The sequence below is a fragment of the Ailuropoda melanoleuca genome, chromosome 2 (assembly GCF_002007445.2).
Source record: "Ailuropoda melanoleuca isolate Jingjing chromosome 2, ASM200744v2, whole genome shotgun sequence".
In the NCBI taxonomy this organism is placed as follows: domain Eukaryota; kingdom Metazoa; phylum Chordata; class Mammalia; order Carnivora; family Ursidae; genus Ailuropoda; species Ailuropoda melanoleuca.
Window position 1 is genome coordinate 196,805,574 of NC_048219.1, and position 19,845 is coordinate 196,825,418.

Consider the following 19,845-nt stretch of genomic DNA (forward strand, 5'->3'; position numbering starts at 1 on the left):
CAGCCAGCAGCATTTTCTGTTTCATGCAGGGGGAGCTGGGGGAAGGCGCTCCATAGGCCTCGGCCCAAAGCCAGCCAACCCAGAACTTTCTCAGGATGGTAGTGCTCACGACTCCAACAAGCACCATTTGCACCAGCCAGAGCGCCTTGGGTGGGAGACCGAGCGACGGTCCGGGAAGGAACGGAGGGGATCCCCCCGGAGTGGTCTGTGGCACACAGGCCGGCAGACGCATCTCTGTTGGGATCCTGCTAATGGTGTCTCCAGCTTCAACCCTAACTCTGTCCCAAGCACACCATCCCTGGCGGTCCCATCCTTCACTCATGTGCGATTTTGAAATGGGTGTCAACGGGATAATAAAGACAGACTCAAGGAGAATGATGACCAGCTCCCCAGAATGCCCCATTTACACGGTGTTCATACCGCAATTCCAGAATTACTTCGTTGCTACATAGAGCTCAACGTTTCTGTGGAGTATCAACTAAGGAAACCAACACGCAGCCTCCGCCGTAGCCACACAGCTTCAACGTCAAAACCGGGAATGTTCACTGAGCTTCACTTAATTGCCATGAAGTAACCACCAAGACCATGAAGAAACGCTAACCAGCATGTGATCGAGTCTGCTGACACGGAGGGTACAGTACTGACTCCAAGACAAGCTAAGTGCAAGAGGCGGGTGCCGGCAGATGGGCCAGCGTCACCGCGGGCTTACCTTTCGTCCACATCCTGGAACAGACAATTTGGTGTATGTGTGGTCGTAAAAATTCTCTTTTCAGGAGGAATTCTAGGGGCTGAAAGAATAGAATTTTATACACGTTTCTGACTCTAAGAAATACACACTTAGCACAGTTATATTACAGCTACTAGAAAATACCACGTAGGTTCAGACAGATGGGCAGCGAAGGAAGAAAATTAACACGTGAGTCCTGAACAACAGAGCCCACCGCATGGGGCACAGTGTGGAGCCCATGCCCGATGACTGCCAGCCCACTTCTCAACTTCCTTGTGGGTGGGTTTAGTCTAGAAAGCTGAGAACTGGCATAGTCACAGAACCGTGCGGTGATGCGTAGGCTTCTCCCAGCAAATTCATGACTTCCAAGATCCCACAAGAATGAGCTGAACAAATTGTTTTTTTAAAAAATGAGTTAAGTTCTTAGATTCAAAATTCTCAGCAAACGTCATTGTACTGAGGACTTTACAGTTTCTAGGGTGGACAAAGGTGTGGTAGAGTCATTTGCATAAAGGAAATCATCTCTCCAGAATTTCCCTCAACCACCAAATTCACGGACAAAACATTCAAAATTCCAAAGCCTCATTCTTGGAGGAGACTCAGATCATTTTGGCGAGTAACTTGTTGAAATCTAAGTAACCCCTTTAAATCTTTACTCAATATTTGGAAGAGGCTATTCTGTATGGAGGAGCTCGCCAAATATTTCCCTTGGTTTTAAGAAATGCCCTTTTAAAAGATGACCTCATTAACCACTGAAAAAAGGTTATGAATACAATGAAACATGGACCAAACTGGATCCCGAGGTTTAGTAGTTAGAGATGGCGCCTGCCCTCTGGGAATTCTGAAGTCACGGCCAACTGAGTTGCCAGGGTGACGAAGGTTCCAGGCCAGGTACTGTGGCCGGTACCGCAGGAGGACCATGTCACAAGGCCGTTCAGTGGGAGGGGGTCGCCAGCAGGACAGAATCAGTGTGGCCGAGTGCCTTGGGGCCCTTTGGGCTTCAAGGGAAAGACCAGATTTAGAGGGTTTTTTTGGGAGCGGGTGGCTTGGGAAGCTAGCAGGACAGGTGGGATCAGCCTGCCATGATGACTGGCTTTCTACACATAGAGGGAGGGAGGAGAGAGCGGGAGCAAAGACTGGGAGTCTGGCGGCCAGCGTGCCAGCAGAAGCCAGTGCGTGTGAGGGTGGGGAATGCAGTGGCAGGTAGGACGGGCTGAGGAGGGGAGGGAGGGGCAGGGTTTGGGGTCTGAGCATGCAGTGGTGCCCCTGCATTCTTCCAGGTGTGGGGCTGCACGAGGGTGGGAGGGGCTTGGGGACCAGGTGCTGAGGGCCATTCTCACCACACAGATGGGAGGCGGTGGCTGGGGAAGGGGGAGGGGCACCCCGGTCACAGCATCATGGGTGGGAGATGCCGGCACCCAGACCCTGTAACAGACGTGGGGCGGTGGTTTGGCAGCAGCTATGGGGGGGCCGGGTGACAAAGGTGGGTGTGCATCGGGTGTGCATCTCGAGGGAGATGGAGACTCTGCCCAAGGCTGGGGGGAGAGGCCAGAGCTGGCAGTCAGCCTCACTGACATGAGGTGTCAACCAGGGGGTGTCACCAAGGGACCACACGGAGCCTGTGCCCCACCTGGGCCGGGGGGTTACCTTCGTAGCCCGAGTGCACTCTCTCTGCCAGCAGCACGCAGCACAGCTGACCCCCCGTGCCCTGCGGGTCCCGCACCTTGACCAGGTAAGGCGTCATGCGGAAAGGGTGGTAGCGAATCTCGTTCTCGTGGTTTTTCCCAACACTGCGAAGGAGGGCCCGGTCAGAGGTTTGCAGTTATGACAGAGGGAGTCGTCACTTATCGGTAGTCACCTCTCCCCCAGTAGCGGCTCTTCCCAGAGCAGACCTTTCATTTGCTGTACAGAAGCCTGCAACACAGAGCCAGGCTCCTCGCTTGGGGACCCGGGCCAAGCTGGGCATGCTGGCCTGGGCCTGTGGGCTGTGCTTCCGCCCCACTCGCTCAGATCTCCATGACAGTAAGGGCAGACCAAAGAGCGAACAGCCCTGGGCAGTGGGAGGTCTTCCAGGAGCCCTTCCCTAGAGCATGTCGCTGGGCAAGAGCCATTGCTTCAACGGTGAGGTCCCAGCCCCAGCTTCTGAGCGCGCAGGACCCGGTCGGGGGTCACTTCTGACACGTGCAACCAGTCACCGTGTTTCTGTTTCCGGCCAAAAGCCTGCTGGGGAGGCTGTGGGCTCCCCCTGGGGAAATGCGCACTTGAACTAAAGGCTGCATGTGCATTGTGGGGCCTCCCTGGGGGACATGCCTTCCCAGGGAGGGGCCCTCGGGCAGTTTCGCAGGTGACAGACACCAAGTCCAGGCTCCCCGGGCTCTCCGTGTGGAGCAGTGGAATCACCCCACTGCTGACCAGGCTGTCTTAACGCCTTGTGCACATTTTAAATCCAGCCGGTGTTTTCACACAGACTCTTTTAGGAATGTGCGCACTGCGTGGCAGGGGTGTCCCCACAGAGCCTCTACCCTGAAGAACAGGGGTGCAGAGGGGCACGGGGGTCACAGCGTGCAGGAACTGGGGGGCACTCCTATATCTCCTCGACCTCACAAGAGGGGCTCAGGAGAAAACGTCTGTGCCACTGCCAGTTTGGGAACTCCTGCCACGGGCTTACCTGACGCGGCAGAAGAAAGATTTCTCCTCCATGCATTCTCGAGTAAAGGAGTCTAAGAGAGAGAGCCCAAAGTCAGCCATCCGAGTGCACAACACAGTACAGACTGCTCGATCTCCCCCAAGCCAGAGAGAAGCAGCAGAACCTGGGGTCAGGGGTGAACCCATATTTACACAACCAGAAAGTGAAGCTCTTAGAGACTATTTATTACAGTTCCGACGAAAATCAAACATATCTCATGAGCGTAGCACGCACCAAATTATGAAATGCTAAAAGCTTACCGCCAGAAGTTTACCAGTTTTGAAATGGTTCATAGGCCGCCACAAACACACCAGCTAATTAACAATTTAACTCCGTGGGACATACTGACTGATGGGCAGAATTTTTGCACGTAAAGCCCTAAATATTTCAACCTACATATTTTGGGGGATATTCAGATCTAATAGAAGCAACTCAGGTCATTTCAAAGCTTACATCAATCTTTTCGCTAAAATATTAACCTACTTTGAAACCTGTAACGCCTAGCAAAAACACGATGTCACTCGGGCAGTGTCATCAGAGATGAAGAAATGTTGTTTTCACAACATAGGATTTTTTAAAAAAGAAATCTTAGACGTTGATCTTTCACATACAGTTTCCTCTATTCAAAAGAAAGAGGAGAAGTAGGAAATCACTAGGAGGGGAAAACAGTGTAAAATTACCAGCCTGGAAAGGCCTTGGAGAAGTCACCTGGTCCTTCTTTTTCATTCAGACAAAAATTCAGTGGGGAGACAGTGCCAGCCTGTTCATGCCATAAACCCACATGCAGATTGCTATCTTTTCCACACAGTGACCTACGGGTTCTTGTGACACACACTGCAAGCTTTAGTGACCTGCCTGGACAGTCCTCAGGTGGGAATTCTGGGAGAAGGCAGGTAGCTCTATAACCAAAACCAAAAGCAAGCATCCCCTCTTTTCGTGAATCAGCCCTAAAGTGACGCGCAAGTTGTTTGCTGTCAGGAGGATACAGCCGGGGAATGGCGGAGGCGGCAGAGTGGAGGCCGGCTGGCCAGCTGACTGCGAGCAGGAGGAGGTGGGGAGCATGCGGCAGAGAGGGACCCACGATCCAGGAGGCGGTGGGAGCGGGGCTGAGGCGCATCTGATGTGAGCAGAGATGCGGACCTCCAAGCCAAGGGTGAAACGGGGACCAGGTCTGAGGGATGCGGCCCGGGTAGCCTCCTGCCAAGATCACAACTGAGGTCAGGCCTGTCTGGGGTGACTCCCCGTCCCAGTGTTTCCTGTCACCTCTCCCGGCGGGTTAGTGTTTCTGCACTTGTTCACCTTCGACTCCTAGTGACCAGAGCCCAACGAGGGGCAGGCAGACAGTCGCTGCTGGACTCACACGTCAAAAGCAGGCTGCTGGCCGCCCTGCCCACTGAAAGCGTGGGGGGGCTGCAGGGAAGGCCTGAGCTGGTCAGGCCCCTCCCCTGTCTGGCACCTTCTGCCAGGATCCCATGCCACGTTTCTGCTGAGACTTGTCTGGTCAACCAACCTGTCCTGCACCTACTAATGGGCAAGGCCCGCACTGGCCACGGTAAGAGCTTCCAGCCTTCCAGACCCCAAGTCTTCCCAGTCACGTGGGAGGAACGTGACAAGGACACCCTGCAGAGAACTGCCAGAGCCCAGCTGCCGCAGCAGAGCGGACCAGCCGGGCCCAGAAGCCTGACGCAAGGCGGTTCAGGCAGCGGACGCACCACACAGCCTGCAGCCTGGAAGCAGTGGCCACTGTGCAGCCTGGAGCCCGATGAGCATGGGAAGCTCGCGGCTTCAGTGCAGGAAGACGTCGCCATCCGCCTGCACGAAGCTGCCACGTCACTCTGACATCACTGAGGTTGCCCAAGGGATGCAGGGCCTGGCCTACGCCCGCCGGCCTTGCCCGCACTCTGTGCCCTCGCCCACACTCCGTGCCCTCACACCAGGACCCGTAGGTCACCCCCAAAGTGAGCAACTTCGTTTCTAAAACACCTCACACTTCTTAAAGTCTTCTGAAACGGTGTTCCCTCTCTGAAATTTGTGAAAAGACTACTTTTCTCAGTTTATCTGAACAAGCAGCTTTCCATCTTTGGCCTGGACAGCTGTCAGGCAGGTGCACTGGGCCAGTCTCCGGCAGAGGAGAGCTGGGGCATGCCCGGCACCAGGTGGGCCAGCCCGGCCCCGGCCCTGGGAAGGCAGCAGCCCCCACGTTCCCCATGCTGTGGGTGCACAAACCCAGGCAGCCACTGCCCGGCCGCTGCCCCAGGCCCTCACCTGGCCTGCTGCACACGCTCCAGGGCGGGAGCTTGTAAGGCGTGGTGGAGGTGTGGAACACGCTGACATCGTGGGGCGCCAGGAACTCCACGAACCTGGCGCCATAGAAAGCGTCCCTTCTACAGTGAAAGATGGAGGCAACTTGGTCAGAGATGTACAGGATTTTCCCGGTGACCAGAGACACGGCTGCAGCAAACATACCCTGGAAGGAAGAAGCAGCTGCATGAGGACACAGATTTAGGGGGTCAGGGGAGGCCTCAGGGCCCCCTCCTCCAGCCCGCTCCCTCTAAGCTGGGCCAGCCTACCTCTCTCCCAAGGCGGGGGTGGGGGTGCCACCTGGGCAGCTGGAGGCTCCTGCCCAGGCCCCCTCCCTGCTGGCTAGCAGCCTGAAGCCTGGCCCAGAGCTCCCTGCGGGTTCAGCTGCAGTGGGGGTGCTGGAGGAAGGAGATGGGAGGGATCAGGGAGCCCCACTCTCCAGACCAGTTTTGCCATGATTCCAGTAGGTCTGGGTCCCCACTTGCCCTTATGTCTGCTCTCTGGCTGAGAAGTAAGGGCACAGGGGGAAGGGACAACTCGCTTCCCTTCCCCCAGACCTCCAAGGGTGCCCCATCCTTATGGAGTCTCACGAGCTGAGTTCAAATCCCAGCCCCCTGACCTCCCCCCAAAGTGAGCCTAAGGTCACCTGGTCACTGCTCGGTCAGGGTGGGGCTTGCTGCCACACACGCAACGTATGGGGGTGGATCGGCCATGAGAGAAGGACCGTCTCACAGAAAACAGCGGAAGACTTCAACACAACTGCTGTGTCTGAATCACAGACTTGACACTGTTTTTAAGGTAGGAGCTTACTCCCTGAAGTTCCAAACTCTGCTGCTAGAAAGCCACTGGCTGTGGCGGCTCGGCTAGGTCACCTGATGAAGGTCTCCGCTCTCCAGGGGAAGGCAGCACTTGTGTCAGGCACTTACCACATTCTTCACAATGAAATCGGAAGTGACGCTCTCGATTTCTTCTATGCTGTACGAGGGCACGCTGGCGCTGCAGGGGTGGTTCTCACTGGACATGAGCAGCTGGTAATACTCTTCGTTGGCTGCAGGAGAGACAAGGGGAGGCCTGAAAATGGCCCCACCTGCCTGTGCTGGGGGCTCTACTCCTCTGACGAAAAAGGGGGCTACGCACACGATCTTCCTGGGGCGCCAAGAGAACGGAACAGACAAAAGTGAAGGCAAAGCAAACAGAAGTCTGTTTTATTTTTCCGGAACGTTTCCAATGGGAAGTACACATTACTTCAAATAACATGGGCGCAGAGCCCCACCTAACCCTCACTTTGCCCTCAAGGTCTTTAATCACGACACACACTGATGTTTCCTCTTGGGGCGGCTGTGGCAGCCCCTGCACCTGCTCCTTGGGGGCCGCGGCAGACACTGCCATCCACATAGAATCCGCTGCCCGAAGCACCAGGCGTGAGGAAGCTCACTGCAGCAGACTGCTCCCAGCAGAGCCTGCCTGGGGCCACTCATCCCAGGACGTAAAGCTTCAGAGAGCAGACTCCCCCGGGGCTGCCCACCCAGCACCGGAGGCGGCCGAAGTCCCGGGGTGGGGGCAGTCCCCTGGGAGGGGTGTTGGCAGACTCGCCCTTCGGAGAACCTCCTCCCCGCGGTTTGTGAGCACCCCTAGGTGGGCTGGCCGGGCACGGTGTCCGTTTTTACCGTATTAACCCTCAGCAAGCAGGTGCAGCCTTAGACAGGAGCCTGCAGAGGGCACGCAGAGGGCCAGCACAGGCCAGCACACAGCAGAGTCCAGGCGTCCCTGCCTGTAGCAAGCTCTCCCCGCCAGACCACACGGGGAAGGCCACGACGCCCTTCTGACAAAAGTCATGCAAATGTTAGAAGATGCGAAGACTATTTGAAATATGGCTCCATGTCCATAGTTACTAGTGAGAAGCCTCGCCCTGCCCGCTGTGCCTGAGAGTAACTGATGATCACAGGATAAAGCCCACTGTCTGACCTTTAGCTCAGCCTTCACAACTTCTCTGCTTCTATTCATGTTTGCAACGTGCAGAGTCCACTGGGGTCTCCACGTGCGCTAACGCATACACGAAGGTAAAGTAGGTAGAGCAGGGGTGGGGCTCCCACATCGGTGGGGAGAGGGCACCTCCCTCGTCTGCCCTAACGAGATGCTGGCCTGGCTTCTGGCTCCGCTTGCTGGTCATAAGGGACCGAAACAACTCAGAGATTCCTCAAAGTGCGGGAGGGGTGGTTTCCCGTGTAACAGGAAAGGGTTCACCTGAGTGTTCACTGCTATGAAGTCAGGAAGGCACAGGTGTCTACTTCCTCCAAGCTTCCTGCTGTGTTCTCCAACACGCTGGAGGAAACATAGAAACTCTCCGAGCTCACAACCCCGTTCCCAGCAACAGACCAAAAGCAAGGCTGCGCAGACCTTTCTGACCGCCAGAGCTAAAGCGTCCTGAGATGACCCTGAGCGCAGGGGTCACGGCCCAAGCCCCCAGGGATGGGTGTCTGCAGAACAGTTCACCCAGCAGTCAAGTTCTTGGTTCCCCAGAGATGCTGGCGCCTTCTCGACGGCAGTGTGCTCTCTCTGTCCTGGCGACAGAGGCACCTGCAGGCACCTGAGAGCCGGGGGGGCGGGGGACGTGCGGAGCAGCTGCTCAGAGGGAGTCCAGCTGCAGCAGCAAGCAAAGGAAGACCCAGCGCTGCTGGAAGTTATTTAAGGGGCCTGGAGTTTACTGAGATGTCGAGCGTCTGAGCTCGATGAGGCAAATATCGGAAACTGCAGTGTTTGTTCACAGATTCCTGCACCGCATCTACGAACCCGCACGTGTGTTCTCAGGTGAAAGCCTGAGTCTAGACCATGGACCGGTCCTAAAAGCACTCACATATTCTGCCATCTAATAATAAGGTCCAAGCGTGCCCACAGATGGGAACGGATGTGGACCGTGGAGGTCCTGCTACTGCGTGCCGGTGATGGAAGGAGGCGCTCTGCCTGGCTTCCTGGTTCAAAGACAGCCTCAACAGAAATTCACGCCTTTCTAGACAAACAAGAAACGGACTGCCCAACGTCTTAAATGCAGGAGCTCTAAAGTATTGTTCTGTAAGGATGAGATCTGGCAATAGCATCCCTGTATCTCCTCTTGTTATTTTTCAAAGGAGCGACCAGCCCTCAGCTCAACACTGTGGGATATTTTGCTTAAATTCCGCTCCGAGCTGCTCACACATTTCCATGAACCCTAGCTCAACTCCGGCCTGAGCCTGGAGGATGCTGGGCTTTCCTGAACATGACCTGACCCCAGAGCACAAAACCTTTACCCCATAAATACATTCCTTTTTATCAGCTGGTTTTCTACCTGTTTTCCTTCCCTCTAAAAGTCAAGTACAGTAGAAAAGTTGTAAAGAATTAACACTTCTAGAATTTCCTTCTGCAATTTCAGGGCTGGGTTTTGCAAAGTTGACACAATCCAAGTTATTTCTACAAGTTCGGAACAAATACGTGAGCCGGACGTACCTTCCACCTGCTTCACGCTCCTTAGTGCGTACTTCAAGGTGGCCAGCATGCTGGCTTTCCCTTTGGCCTTCTTGTCTACCGGCAGGTGGACCTTCAGCTCCCTCAGCGTTTTTATCAGTTCCTTGTGTGCATCTGCTTTGGCGGACTGCTCGCTGTGACGGCATTAAAGAAAGAGGCGATCACACGTTAGCTTCCCGCCACCTCCTTCCTGTGCCTCTAGTCCCGTTTCTCGACCAGGCCATTAGGACACCTCGGTCCGTGTCGTTCTCCGTGGAGTGCTGCGGGGTGTGTAGCATCCTTGGCCTCCTCCCCACCAGAGGCCAGACGCACCCTCGCCAACTGTGACGACCAACCCTGTCTCCTGACGCTGCTACACGTCTCCTGTGGGGAGACGGAGCACCCCGGCTGAGAGCCACTGCGCTCACCCGAGGGAGGGCTGCAGAAGTCCCGCCGCCTGGGCTCTTGGCCCCCAGGCTGGAGCTGGGCTTTGCCCCTCAGGGCTGCGCCTTCTTGCCCTGCATCAGACAGAAGAGAATGGAGTGACGGAGAAGACAGAGGACAGTGAACTGGTTTCCTGTGGCGGGAACGCGAATGAGGAACACGGGAAGACCTCAGAGAAGAAAGACTTGTACGAAGGAGCTCGAAACTTAAGGGTACAGAGATGGGAAGAAGACAAAACAGGTGGGCCGTTCTTGTTGAGGGCAGAGGGTGCAGAAAGAGTGCAGGAAATCAGGTTTCAGGGCGAGATTGCCAGGTGCCCACACACCCAGGCCTGAGAGCTGCAGTTTGCTCTGGTGATGACAAGAAAATGTCTGTGGGGGGCCCCTGGGTGGCTCAGTCAGTTACGCGTCTGCCTTTGGCTCAGGTCACGATCCCAGGGTCCTGGGACCAAACCCTGCATTGAGCTCCCTGCTTAGCGGGGAGCCTGCTTCTCCCTCTCCCTCTGCCCCTTACCCTGCTCGTGCACACTCTCTCTCAAATAAATAAAATCTTTGAAACAAAAAAAAAAAAAAAGAAAAGATGTCTGTGGATGTAAAATTAAGGGTACCTTTGTTTCAAACACCTAAAAAGGGGGAGGAATGTTCCAGATGAGCATGTCTAGGATGCAGACAAGGCCTGAGCAGGCGGAGCTGGAGGGGCTCCAGGTCTGGAGCGTTGTAAGGGGCCCGAGCAGCTGGGGTGAGAGGACATGGCCGGCTCACAACCGAGACGGCTGCGCAGACCGACAGGTGCTAGCAGAGGCTGGCAAAATGTCACATTACCCCAAAACTAACCTCCAGTAACAAATCTCCATTTCTCAGAGACCGTAAATCAGGGGGCTTGGGACTGGCCTTACCTGCAGCCGCTTGCAGACGTGCTGTGTTTGGACTTTGCCATCATGAGGCCAAAGGCATCAGGACTGTAAGCACGAGAAAAAAAGGCCACTCAGAGGACCGCATGCTCTATCCATCCCCTCATCCAACCAGTGACAACAGTTCAGGTTATCCCACACATAGTAAGACAATTACAAAAAATACAAGGTTAAGATAAACCCGGAGCATAAAACTTTCTAGTTTTATGTACCGGAAGAAGGACTATCAGATCAAGTTCATTTTCTATAGACACTGGTGGCTAGCAGGGCCACCGGCTCCTCTGCTCCCGAGATCTTGCTACACTCACTCGGTATCTATCTACTGGCAATCAGAGAGTCAACACCAACAGTGGCAACATTATAGTAAATTTTAGTTATTCTGAGTTAATGAGATTTTTTTTAAATGTTGAAAAACATGGTAATCATGATTTAAAGACCTCAAAAGCAATCAAACCATGGGTTGAGACAAGCGGCCTCTGAGGGCCCCACCTACCCCGGGGGGACGATGGGCGGCCCCACCAGCATCCCCAGCTCCTGGCCGCCCCGCGAGTCCCGCCCTGGGGAGCGGTTGTCGTTGGTTTCATTTCCGCTAGAGCCACTGCTCATGGGCACGTCTTCCTGGACCGGGGCTCCGCGGGGCTCAGGCTCCTCGGGCTTCTGGGCGGGGTGACCAGGGCTGGCGGGGTACTCGGCATATCTGTTCATGTTGGCTCCACAATGCAGCTGGGAAAAGAGAGAAGGGTCGTCAGGCCTTGAAGGTGCAGGGAGTCGCTGCAGCCATCGCGTGGAGTGCGCCGCTGAATCCGTTGCCACATTTCACTACAGACGCTGCTAGTAGTCAGGGTCAGGCACGGGTATTCCTTGTTCTTACTCATCGAGCTCCGAGCTCCTGTCTCCTACCTGCCATGAGTTAGGGAGGCAGACGAATCCTGCGGCCGCAGATTGCTGTGGCCTGGTGAGGAGGCGACAAGCGTGTCAATGACCACGGCCCAGCACGTGGGGAGCCTTGGGAAAAGTCTCCCCAGGTGATGGTGGGGAGCAACAGGGTTCAGAAGTCTTTGCCATCACAAGCTACAGGAGACCCCAAGCCCAAGCTGTATGCAGAGGGAACCCCAAGACCAGGCTGTAGGCCGGGGAGACTTCAGGGGGACAGGAGGCTATGAAGCAGACGTCGCCCTGTGAAGAGGGCCGAGTGGGTGGGAGAGGTGTGTGCCCACCACAGAGGGTGTGTGCCAGCGGGTGTGGAGGGCAGGGGGACCAGTACCAGCCACTGAAGGATTTGAGGTACCAGATGAAGGAAGTTTGCTGCATTTGGGACACGTCCTCACCACTGTGCTACGTAGATACTTTAACTTTGGCGTTTAGGGGCAAGAGGTGGAGAGGGCCTGAAGTTAGAGCCAGACCAGCCCTAAGGCTTCTGCAATAATTCTGGGAGACAACCATGGGGATGAGCAGACAAGAAGTATGCAAGGGGGAGGGGTTCAACCAGAAGCCCAAGGATGGGGAGAGAGATGTCCCTGGGAGAGGAGGACCCAGGATGGTGTCTCCTCAGGGTCCTGGCAGGAAGCAAAAGATGTCTGGCCCTGGCAGCTAGGCAGGCATGGGGAGGGGGAAGCTGTTATTACCCTGGGCCTGGAGGGCAGGAAGAAGGGTTACTGAGACCAGAGGAACCCAGACAACCTGCCATTTGGGGGAACAGAGCTGGGGGCGTAAACCCTCGGCTTCTCTTTCCTCCTGATCTCGATGGTCAGGAAGCCAGAAAGCAAGGGGAACCACCAGCACGGTCCTGGAAGGCCAGTCTTGGCCACAGAGCAGGGGAGGGAAGATCCGGGGGGCCCAGCAGCTGTGCCCTGACTGAGCAGAGTCTCCAGGGGCAGAATGTGTCCCACAGCCTCCATGTGCTCCAAGAAACAGACCAGATGCCTGGCTGATGGCAACAGCTACACACACACACTGTTCCACGTTAGTAACCCTCACGATCACTGACCATCGGCCTCCACACAGCGTACCATTCCTGGTTCTAGTCTACGGATGAGAGAACAGGTCAGTGACTTGCAGGTGATAGCGCTGGATCCCGTGCCCACCTGCTCCTGAAGACGGGGACCCACGGAGAATCCAACCACAGTACTCTCTGGAAAACAGCAGGTCTCATTAGACCTTGTCTTGTTCACGAACCAACAAATGGTAAAAAGCCAATGCGAGTCTTCTGAAAAGACGTGCAGTAAAGACCAAATGAACACAACCTGCACGACATGGGGAGCCCAGCGGACGTAGGACGGCACCCAGTCCTCAGCACACACAAAAATCGAGGAAGGGTGGACTCAAGGAACCAAGTAATGAAGGAGGAGCTGAAGCTACAGAGTGAGATGAAAATGCCACCTAGAACAGAAAATCAGAGAGACAAGTCCAGAGTCAATAATGAAGCAGATGGCTTCAGAAATGCTGAGGATGAGCGCGAGGAACTCTGAAAAGCACTGAGGGAAAGGGCAACATCAGAGCCGTGTTTTTACCCGCAGGTAACAGCTCTTTCTCAAAGAGCCACTGCAACAGTGAACCAGAGACTCCAATGAAAGATACACGCCAAGAAAACCATCCTGGCCAAAGACAGATTTGCAACTGCTGGTCAAAGGACTCCTTGAATACCAAGCAAAGTTATGTGAAGAGTCCAAGCCCAGTGATGTCCCGATGTAAAATGATGTTTTCAAGGGGAAAAAAAAATTCCATGCATACAGGAAAAACAAACAGGTTACCTACAAAGGGTGGAAAGTCACTGAGTCTTGAGCAGAAGATAGAGTCCACAGGGTTGACACACGGAAGATACAGTCTCCCAGGTTGTGGTTAAAGGGAGGAAATCTCAGTGGAACACACCTGCTCGACATGGCTTTAGACAGCAGCGGGTTACCAGGGTCCTGACTCACAGAGAACCCAAAGCCCCAGAACAGCAAAACACCTGACCAAAGTCAGGAACAAAACAAGCAAATCTACTCCCCAGTCTTCATTTTGTCTGATTGCTTGTTTTTTTAACATTTCAGAGACGTTCTAGCTGACTCAATGAGAGCACGGAAGGTGCTCACTTTTGGGAAGAGAGAGAACAAAGACTAAGAATGGGCTAGTCCCACAAAGGAAAACACCGAAGATCCATAAACCTGGAGAGATGCTCGACCTCATTAGGCGTGAGGAAAACACAAAGAATGAGGTCACCAGAAATGAACAGGGCTGTCGGCATCCGGTGTCCACAAGGTGGGGGACTTTGTGCATTGTGGTCACTAATGGTCTTTCTGGACGGGACTCTGGACATGTCCAGGACCATGTATAATCCTCGCCCTTCCCCCTGCTAGGAGGCCCCTCCACTCCCCGGGAATGCCTGTACGAGCGCACAAAGACCCATGAGCGTGGTGTATGGACTGATAATACTACCAAAGGAACGTCCGCAGGGAGCCTGCTAGCATCCCAGCTCTGGCATCCTGTCTGCCGTGGGCACCCTGGCCAGTGCCAGCCTCGACTTCCAAACAGGGCCCGTGCCTCACCTGGCCCCACCCCAGCCCTCTGCTGCCCCTGGCTCAGAGCACAGCCCCAGTCTGCACGAGGGTCTACAGCTCTGCAAGGCCTCCCTGGCTGCCTCCTGAGCTTCTCCTGCTGAGTCCCGCCTCCTCGGCCCTGACCATGAGCTCCGACCCCAGGGACTTGCTGCTCCCTGGTGCGCACAACACTCAGCGTGCACAAACAGCACCGACTTCTCCCCCCCAGCGCACATCCCCTGCCTGGTGTCCCATCCCCCACGGTGCTGACACGGCTGGGCTCCACCCTGATGTGCTGGAGCTTTAGCTGTCCTCTGCGGTAGCCCCAGAGCCCGGCACGCATGCTTAACGACATACAGACTGGGACACCTGTGCTGGGCGGGACGAGGTACCTACGAAAGACAGGGGCACAAGACACACTGATAGAGGAAGATTCTAGGACACAAAGGAACAAGTTATGGAACAATAAAGAACAACAACAAACAGAGTGACAGACAGCATTTAGGCAGGGCTGGACGCCACATCTTCCATTGATTAACTCCCTCCGAGGGCACACGGCGCTTCGGGCTGGAGGATGTCAGAGAACGGGACGGACGTCCTTCCTGCCCTTACGGAGCTTAGATTCCAGTGGGGAACACAGACCATCCACAAGGGAATGGCATAGGCGGGAGAACAATGCTAAGCGCTACGGAGAAGGCAACAGAGCGGGAGGTGGGGAGGTGTTGCGTGGGAGAGGCTGGGAGTACCGCCAGAGAGGCGAGTGTGCAGGCAACATTTGACCTTGCACCTGAGCCCCCATGTGTGATGCTGATTCACAGCCCCTTGACCTCACTCTCCCGCAGGCCTGCAGCCACTTGGTCCTCCCCAGCCCGGGCTGGGTATTCACTCACCTGGTCCTCATGGCCTCACACCTGAGGCGGCCTGGAGTCCCTGGCTGTGCCGGCCACCCATGGCCTTAGATGAAGTGCCGCATGTGGGGGTGGGCCCTTGCCTCCCCAGCTGCTGCCAGAGGGCCCAGTGAAGCCAGTGGCCCGGAGGGAGAGCACACTGCCCGGGGTGAACTTTGGCCATGGGGGATGGGAGAGAGGACAGGTCAGCAGGTAAATACACCCCTTCCATCCCTCCCTTGAATGAAGTCTGGAAGCTCTTCTTTCTATCCTTTCTTCTTCGTCGTCGTCTTTTCTGATGAGGCCCCCAAGGGCTAAGAGATCAGCCTGCATCCCAACCTTCTCTCTTCCCTGTTCCCTCACTCTTGCTGCCTGGGATTGCACCTCCCAGTGAAATACTAGCATTAAGTGTCAGCCCACATTCTGCTTTTAAGAGAACCCAAACGAAGACAGACTGAAGAGAGTGAGAGAGTGGGCCAGGAAGGTGCTGGAGGAAGAATATTCGAGGCTGGGGGGGCAAGGGCAAAGGTCCTGAGGCAGGGGCATTTGAGGAAGATGGACCAGCCTGGAGCACAGTGGGCAAGGCAGAGGACAGGAGGGTGATACGGAGTCGGAACTAGATCACATGGCACCTCACAGGGGCAGAGCCAGGACTCTGGCTTTATTCTGAGTGAGATGAGGAACTGAGTTCTGTGGAACAAGATCTGACTTAAACTCTAACAGGCTTATGGGGTAGAGGCAAGGTGGAGGCAAGGAGACGTCTTAGGGGGCTCTTGCTACAGGTCAGTAGAGCTGCCAAGGGGCTGCCCCAGGGGCGGCGAGGGGGGTGGGTGAAGGCATTCTCTCCCTCCTGCCCACCCCCTCCCTGATACCCTGCATACCATCCATCTCGTCCCGCAGCCCTCCCCGGACGAGCAGCCCGCCCTCTCTCTGTGAGTGAGCTGTGAAGGCTGAGGGGTTAAGAGAGCCGCCCTGGAAGGTGAGGGCATTAGTGGTTCCTCTATGTCCTGACCCTGCGATCCTGGGCAGGATCCTGAGCCTCCCGTGCCTTGCTTCCTCGTCTGTAAGAGGGATGACAGCAGCTCCTGCCTCTAATGGGTCGCTGGGAGGGCTGAATGACAGCCTGTGCCAAGTATCTGGAATGCCGTGTGGCCAACAAAGGCTTAGCTTTTATCGTCACTGCCAATCACTAAAGGAAAACAGATGGGGTAACAAATAATTTTTTAAAGGAGATATTTCACTGCCACCGGAGCTGTCTCTGGCTTGTATTTAAAGGACAAGGAGCTCAGAGGGCCACCCCCAACTCAGGCAATAAAGACATACCCTGGAAGGAGGCATCCCATACTTTGCTTCCATGCACCCCCAAGGGCTTGTCTCTCAGCTCCCCAGAGAACTCCTGGCTTTGCCACCCTACAAGACCTTGGGACCAAGTCTGAGTAGGATCCATTGTCACAAGATTACCTTAGGTAGAAGATAATCTTTGCAAAGAGGGTCAGATAAGCACGGCAGAAATGTGAAACAACCAACCAACCAAACCACCTGAAACTCCATCATTCCACAAAATGCATCGCTCAGCACCAATGGCTCTAATGGACAGACCTCATTTTGCCAAGTGGACAAAACTAACTTGCTCATCAAAGCAGACTTTGCCTCCTGCCTTCCACAAATGTTCATGGAGCACAGGCTCGTGCCAGGACTGCCAGGACCCTGGGGATCCCTGGGCAAACCTATTTCCACCCCTGGGGAGAGGTGCTCGTAGTCTGGGGCACCAAGGGCCCCAGAAAGGAAAGGACATCCAGGCTGAAAAGGGGCTGCTGGGGAAGCTGGGGTGCACCTGTCCCCGGAGTCCCCTTGCTGCCCCCTTTGCAGACATCCGTCCGCTGGCTCTGCCCCAGAGAATGGGCAGACTGAAGGGAAGGAGCTAAGCTTGGACCCTGACGCTGGTCACATGACCATGCCTTACTAGCGAGGGTTGCCTTGACTGGACAGAGGAACATTTAGAAAGTACAGTCCACAATGAGATCATAGTCTGGCAAGGGCCTCACAATAACAGAGGAGGGGGAGGAAGTGAGTAGGGGCATGGAAGGAGAGGGGCCAAGAGCCAGCTCATTAAAGCCGGCTGATGAGTTCATGAGGGTTCATTACGCCATCCTCTCTACTTTCACGTGTATTCATAGTTTCCATGATCAATAGTGAAAAAAACTGGGAACGAAAGCACAGCCTGGTCCTCAGTTCCACCCTCCACTACCACCAGCAGGACTCCGGGACAGGTAAAGGCTTCTCACACTCAGTACCCTTGAGCCGAAGGGGGATGTACTGCATTTCTTTGTGGAAATCAGAAGTCAGTGCATGTGTGGTTCAATCGCTTGAGCTGATCGATTTTTTGAAACAGAAGTATAAGATACAGAAAAGTCTTCAATCGATGTCTGTCCACAAACTGAGTACACCCATGTACCTAGCACCCGGCTCTGGAGGCAGAAGCCCACCAGTGCCCCTGAGGCTGCTGATGGCCCTCCAGCCATCGTGCACCCCCGGGATCACCAGCAGCCTGACTTCTGACAGGCTGGTGAATTCTGTCGATTTTCACACTTTATAGAACAGGGATCGCACAGTCTGGACTGTGTGTCTCAGAGCCCGTGGTAGTTCGTAGCCCCAAATACTGTAGCATGTTTGCTCCTTCCTGCTAGGAGCCAATTCCCTGAGGCCAGCCTGCTGTAATCTGGAGAAAATGTTTGTCCTGCTACATAAACACCCGCGCTCTCCATGGCAACAGCTGGGTAACCGAGGAAAACGCCGTCCAAATATGGAAGGGAAGAAGGCAGGAGAGACGCATGTCTCGGCCTCACTAAGACTCCTTTGGATTCTCACAACTCTGTTTCCAAAGCCTCAAATACACAGAAGCGTGAGATTTAAGACAGCAATAAGGCAAAAACGTCAGCTTCCTGGCTTCAGCGTCCAGGGAAGGAGCCACTCTGGGTGCCCGTGAACACCTGAGCTGTTCCCACTGCTCCCTGTCACCCGGCAGGAGCACCGGGAGCCCACAGGGCTGCTCAGGGCTGGCACCCCCTCCACTGCTGCCCGCCTCTGATAATGCCTGTGACCCGTCCCCCTGCCTGCTCACCTACTGCTTCTGATTTGCTCTCGACTAGGAAAAGTAACAAGCTTGTTACAGACACGGGGCTTAGAGAGTAGAAGCCACAGCCTAACAAAGGAGCTCAGAGGGAAAGCCCTTCGGAGGTTCCTGTCGAGACCCCCATGGCTCTCTGCTAGGTCTGCAGGTGGGCCAGCTTCCCGGGAGGCGGGGGTGGCAGGAGCACAGAGCAGATGCACAGTGGAGGGGTTATGTGTCTCATCGTAGTTTTGCCCAAGAAGGCAGTTTACAGCGTCCCTCTCTTCTTTGGACTAAATGCTGAGAGGTCCTGCCAGCCACTCAGTGACCTGACCGAGCCTGTGGTTGCTGAGGCTGGATGAAGTTACATCACCATTTAAAAACAGAGCCGAGCCCACCAGTATTTTTCTGAAAGTTGAGTGTGTGCATGAGAAACAGCACAAATGAGGGGAACGTTTCCTACTTCCTTCAAAGCATGGTAGACGTCCCTCACAGGGGAACGTTATGTGATCTGAAGGCAGGAGCGTGCGCATCAGACACCTCTGTCTCCTGCACAGGGGCCTGAGGAAATCATCCATAGAGTAACCAGAATCCAAAAACCCAAGAGTGGAGACAGGCCCGGGAGACTGCCTAATCGGAGTCCCTCCGTACAGACAAGGAAACTGAGGCCCAGAGCAGTGACTGAGTCACCCCTCTCTGCCCAGCACCCCAGCCTCCACAGAAAGCCAGGCTGCGTTAGTTCTGTACCAGTGAATCACACCAAGATGCCAGTGACAGATAAGTGCGGGTACCCACAGTGCCATCCCTGCGCTGGCATATCATGTAGCTTCTGCTTAAAAGGGGAGCCCCTTTCCTCATTTTACTCATACACCTTACAAAAATTGATAAATCTTGTATGTAAGAACTCAAATTCCAATTAAAACCTTCAGATAGAGCCCTGTTCATTCTCAGCCAAACCCAGCCTGAGGCAAGAAACCCCAGATGGGGCTAGAGGGTGGGGTGTCTCCCCTTCACAGCCAGGGAGAAGGCAGTGCCCCCCAGTATAAGACACCGGAGGTGAGCAGTGTTCATCGAGGAGCTTCTGCCACAGTGCTGGGGTTCTTGACATTTGGGGGACCTGGGACTCCTCCCCCCAAATTCCAGCCCACTCAGCATTCAGCACACAATTGCAGGCTTTCATAAAACCTCAGAAGCTCATCCTGACCCAGACCAAGACCCTCAGGATGATGGAAATACCCTGGAGACAACCTGGGCCTGGGCCTGGCCCTGCCACAGTGTGGTGCCCAGCAGGTATCAGGGCCTCGGTGTCCTAATCTGTCAAGCCAAGGTGTTGCCCTGGATGACAGTTGCACTGAACCTCAATTGCCTTAGCCTTCCCAGGCCCTCTCCCCATGGGGCAAAGGGAGGAGTGGGAGGGTCCATAAAAGAAAATCATTTAGAGAAAGGCAGTCCCGTGTGGTAGTCACTCAGTAGCTCCATGACCTTATACAAGTTGCCTAACCACTCTAGACCTCAGTTTCTCCATCTGTAAAATGGGGATAACAGTACTCACCCCACCGCCCTCCCCCAGGCCGGTTTTAAGCGGAGAAGGAGTCAAATTGCCCAGAAAACCCTGGGATCATACCTCCATGGGCTGCAGGATCCGCCGCCGCCCTCCTGGAGCGTTACGCTGGGCCCCAGACCACCCGCCCGAGGCCCAGCCCGGCGGTTACGTAACCAGCCAGCCCGGCTGCCGGACCGCAGCCGGCGCCCCAGCCTGGCGCCCGCCGGCCCGTCCTCCCTCCCC

At 55.2% G+C, this 19,845-nt stretch overlaps 1 protein-coding gene across 4 annotated transcripts in view; it reads right to left on the reverse strand.

The window, feature by feature from the left end:
* The window catches only part of PER2 (period circadian regulator 2), a 38,644-nt gene that overhangs the window by 17,898 nt on the left and 901 nt on the right, over nucleotides 1-19,845 (reverse strand). For 3 of the 4 annotated variants that reach the window (XM_034655504.1, XM_034655503.1, XM_034655505.1), the window contains exons 2-9: nucleotides 11,039-11,268; nucleotides 10,531-10,593; nucleotides 9,195-9,346; nucleotides 6,641-6,762; nucleotides 5,679-5,880; nucleotides 3,396-3,447; nucleotides 2,375-2,517; nucleotides 710-788 (exon numbers count right to left, since the gene is read on the reverse strand). In XM_034655504.1, coding sequence (XP_034511395.1) covers nucleotides 710-788; nucleotides 2,375-2,517; nucleotides 3,396-3,447; nucleotides 5,679-5,880; nucleotides 6,641-6,762; nucleotides 9,195-9,346; nucleotides 10,531-10,593; nucleotides 11,039-11,268 — 1,043 coding nt within the window. Of the gene's footprint in view, nucleotides 1-709; nucleotides 789-2,374; nucleotides 2,518-3,395; nucleotides 3,448-5,678; nucleotides 5,881-6,640; nucleotides 6,763-9,194; nucleotides 9,347-10,530; nucleotides 10,594-11,038; nucleotides 11,269-19,683; nucleotides 19,826-19,845 lie in introns of those variants that run through there. The other variant, XM_002930230.4, reaches the window with a different exon arrangement.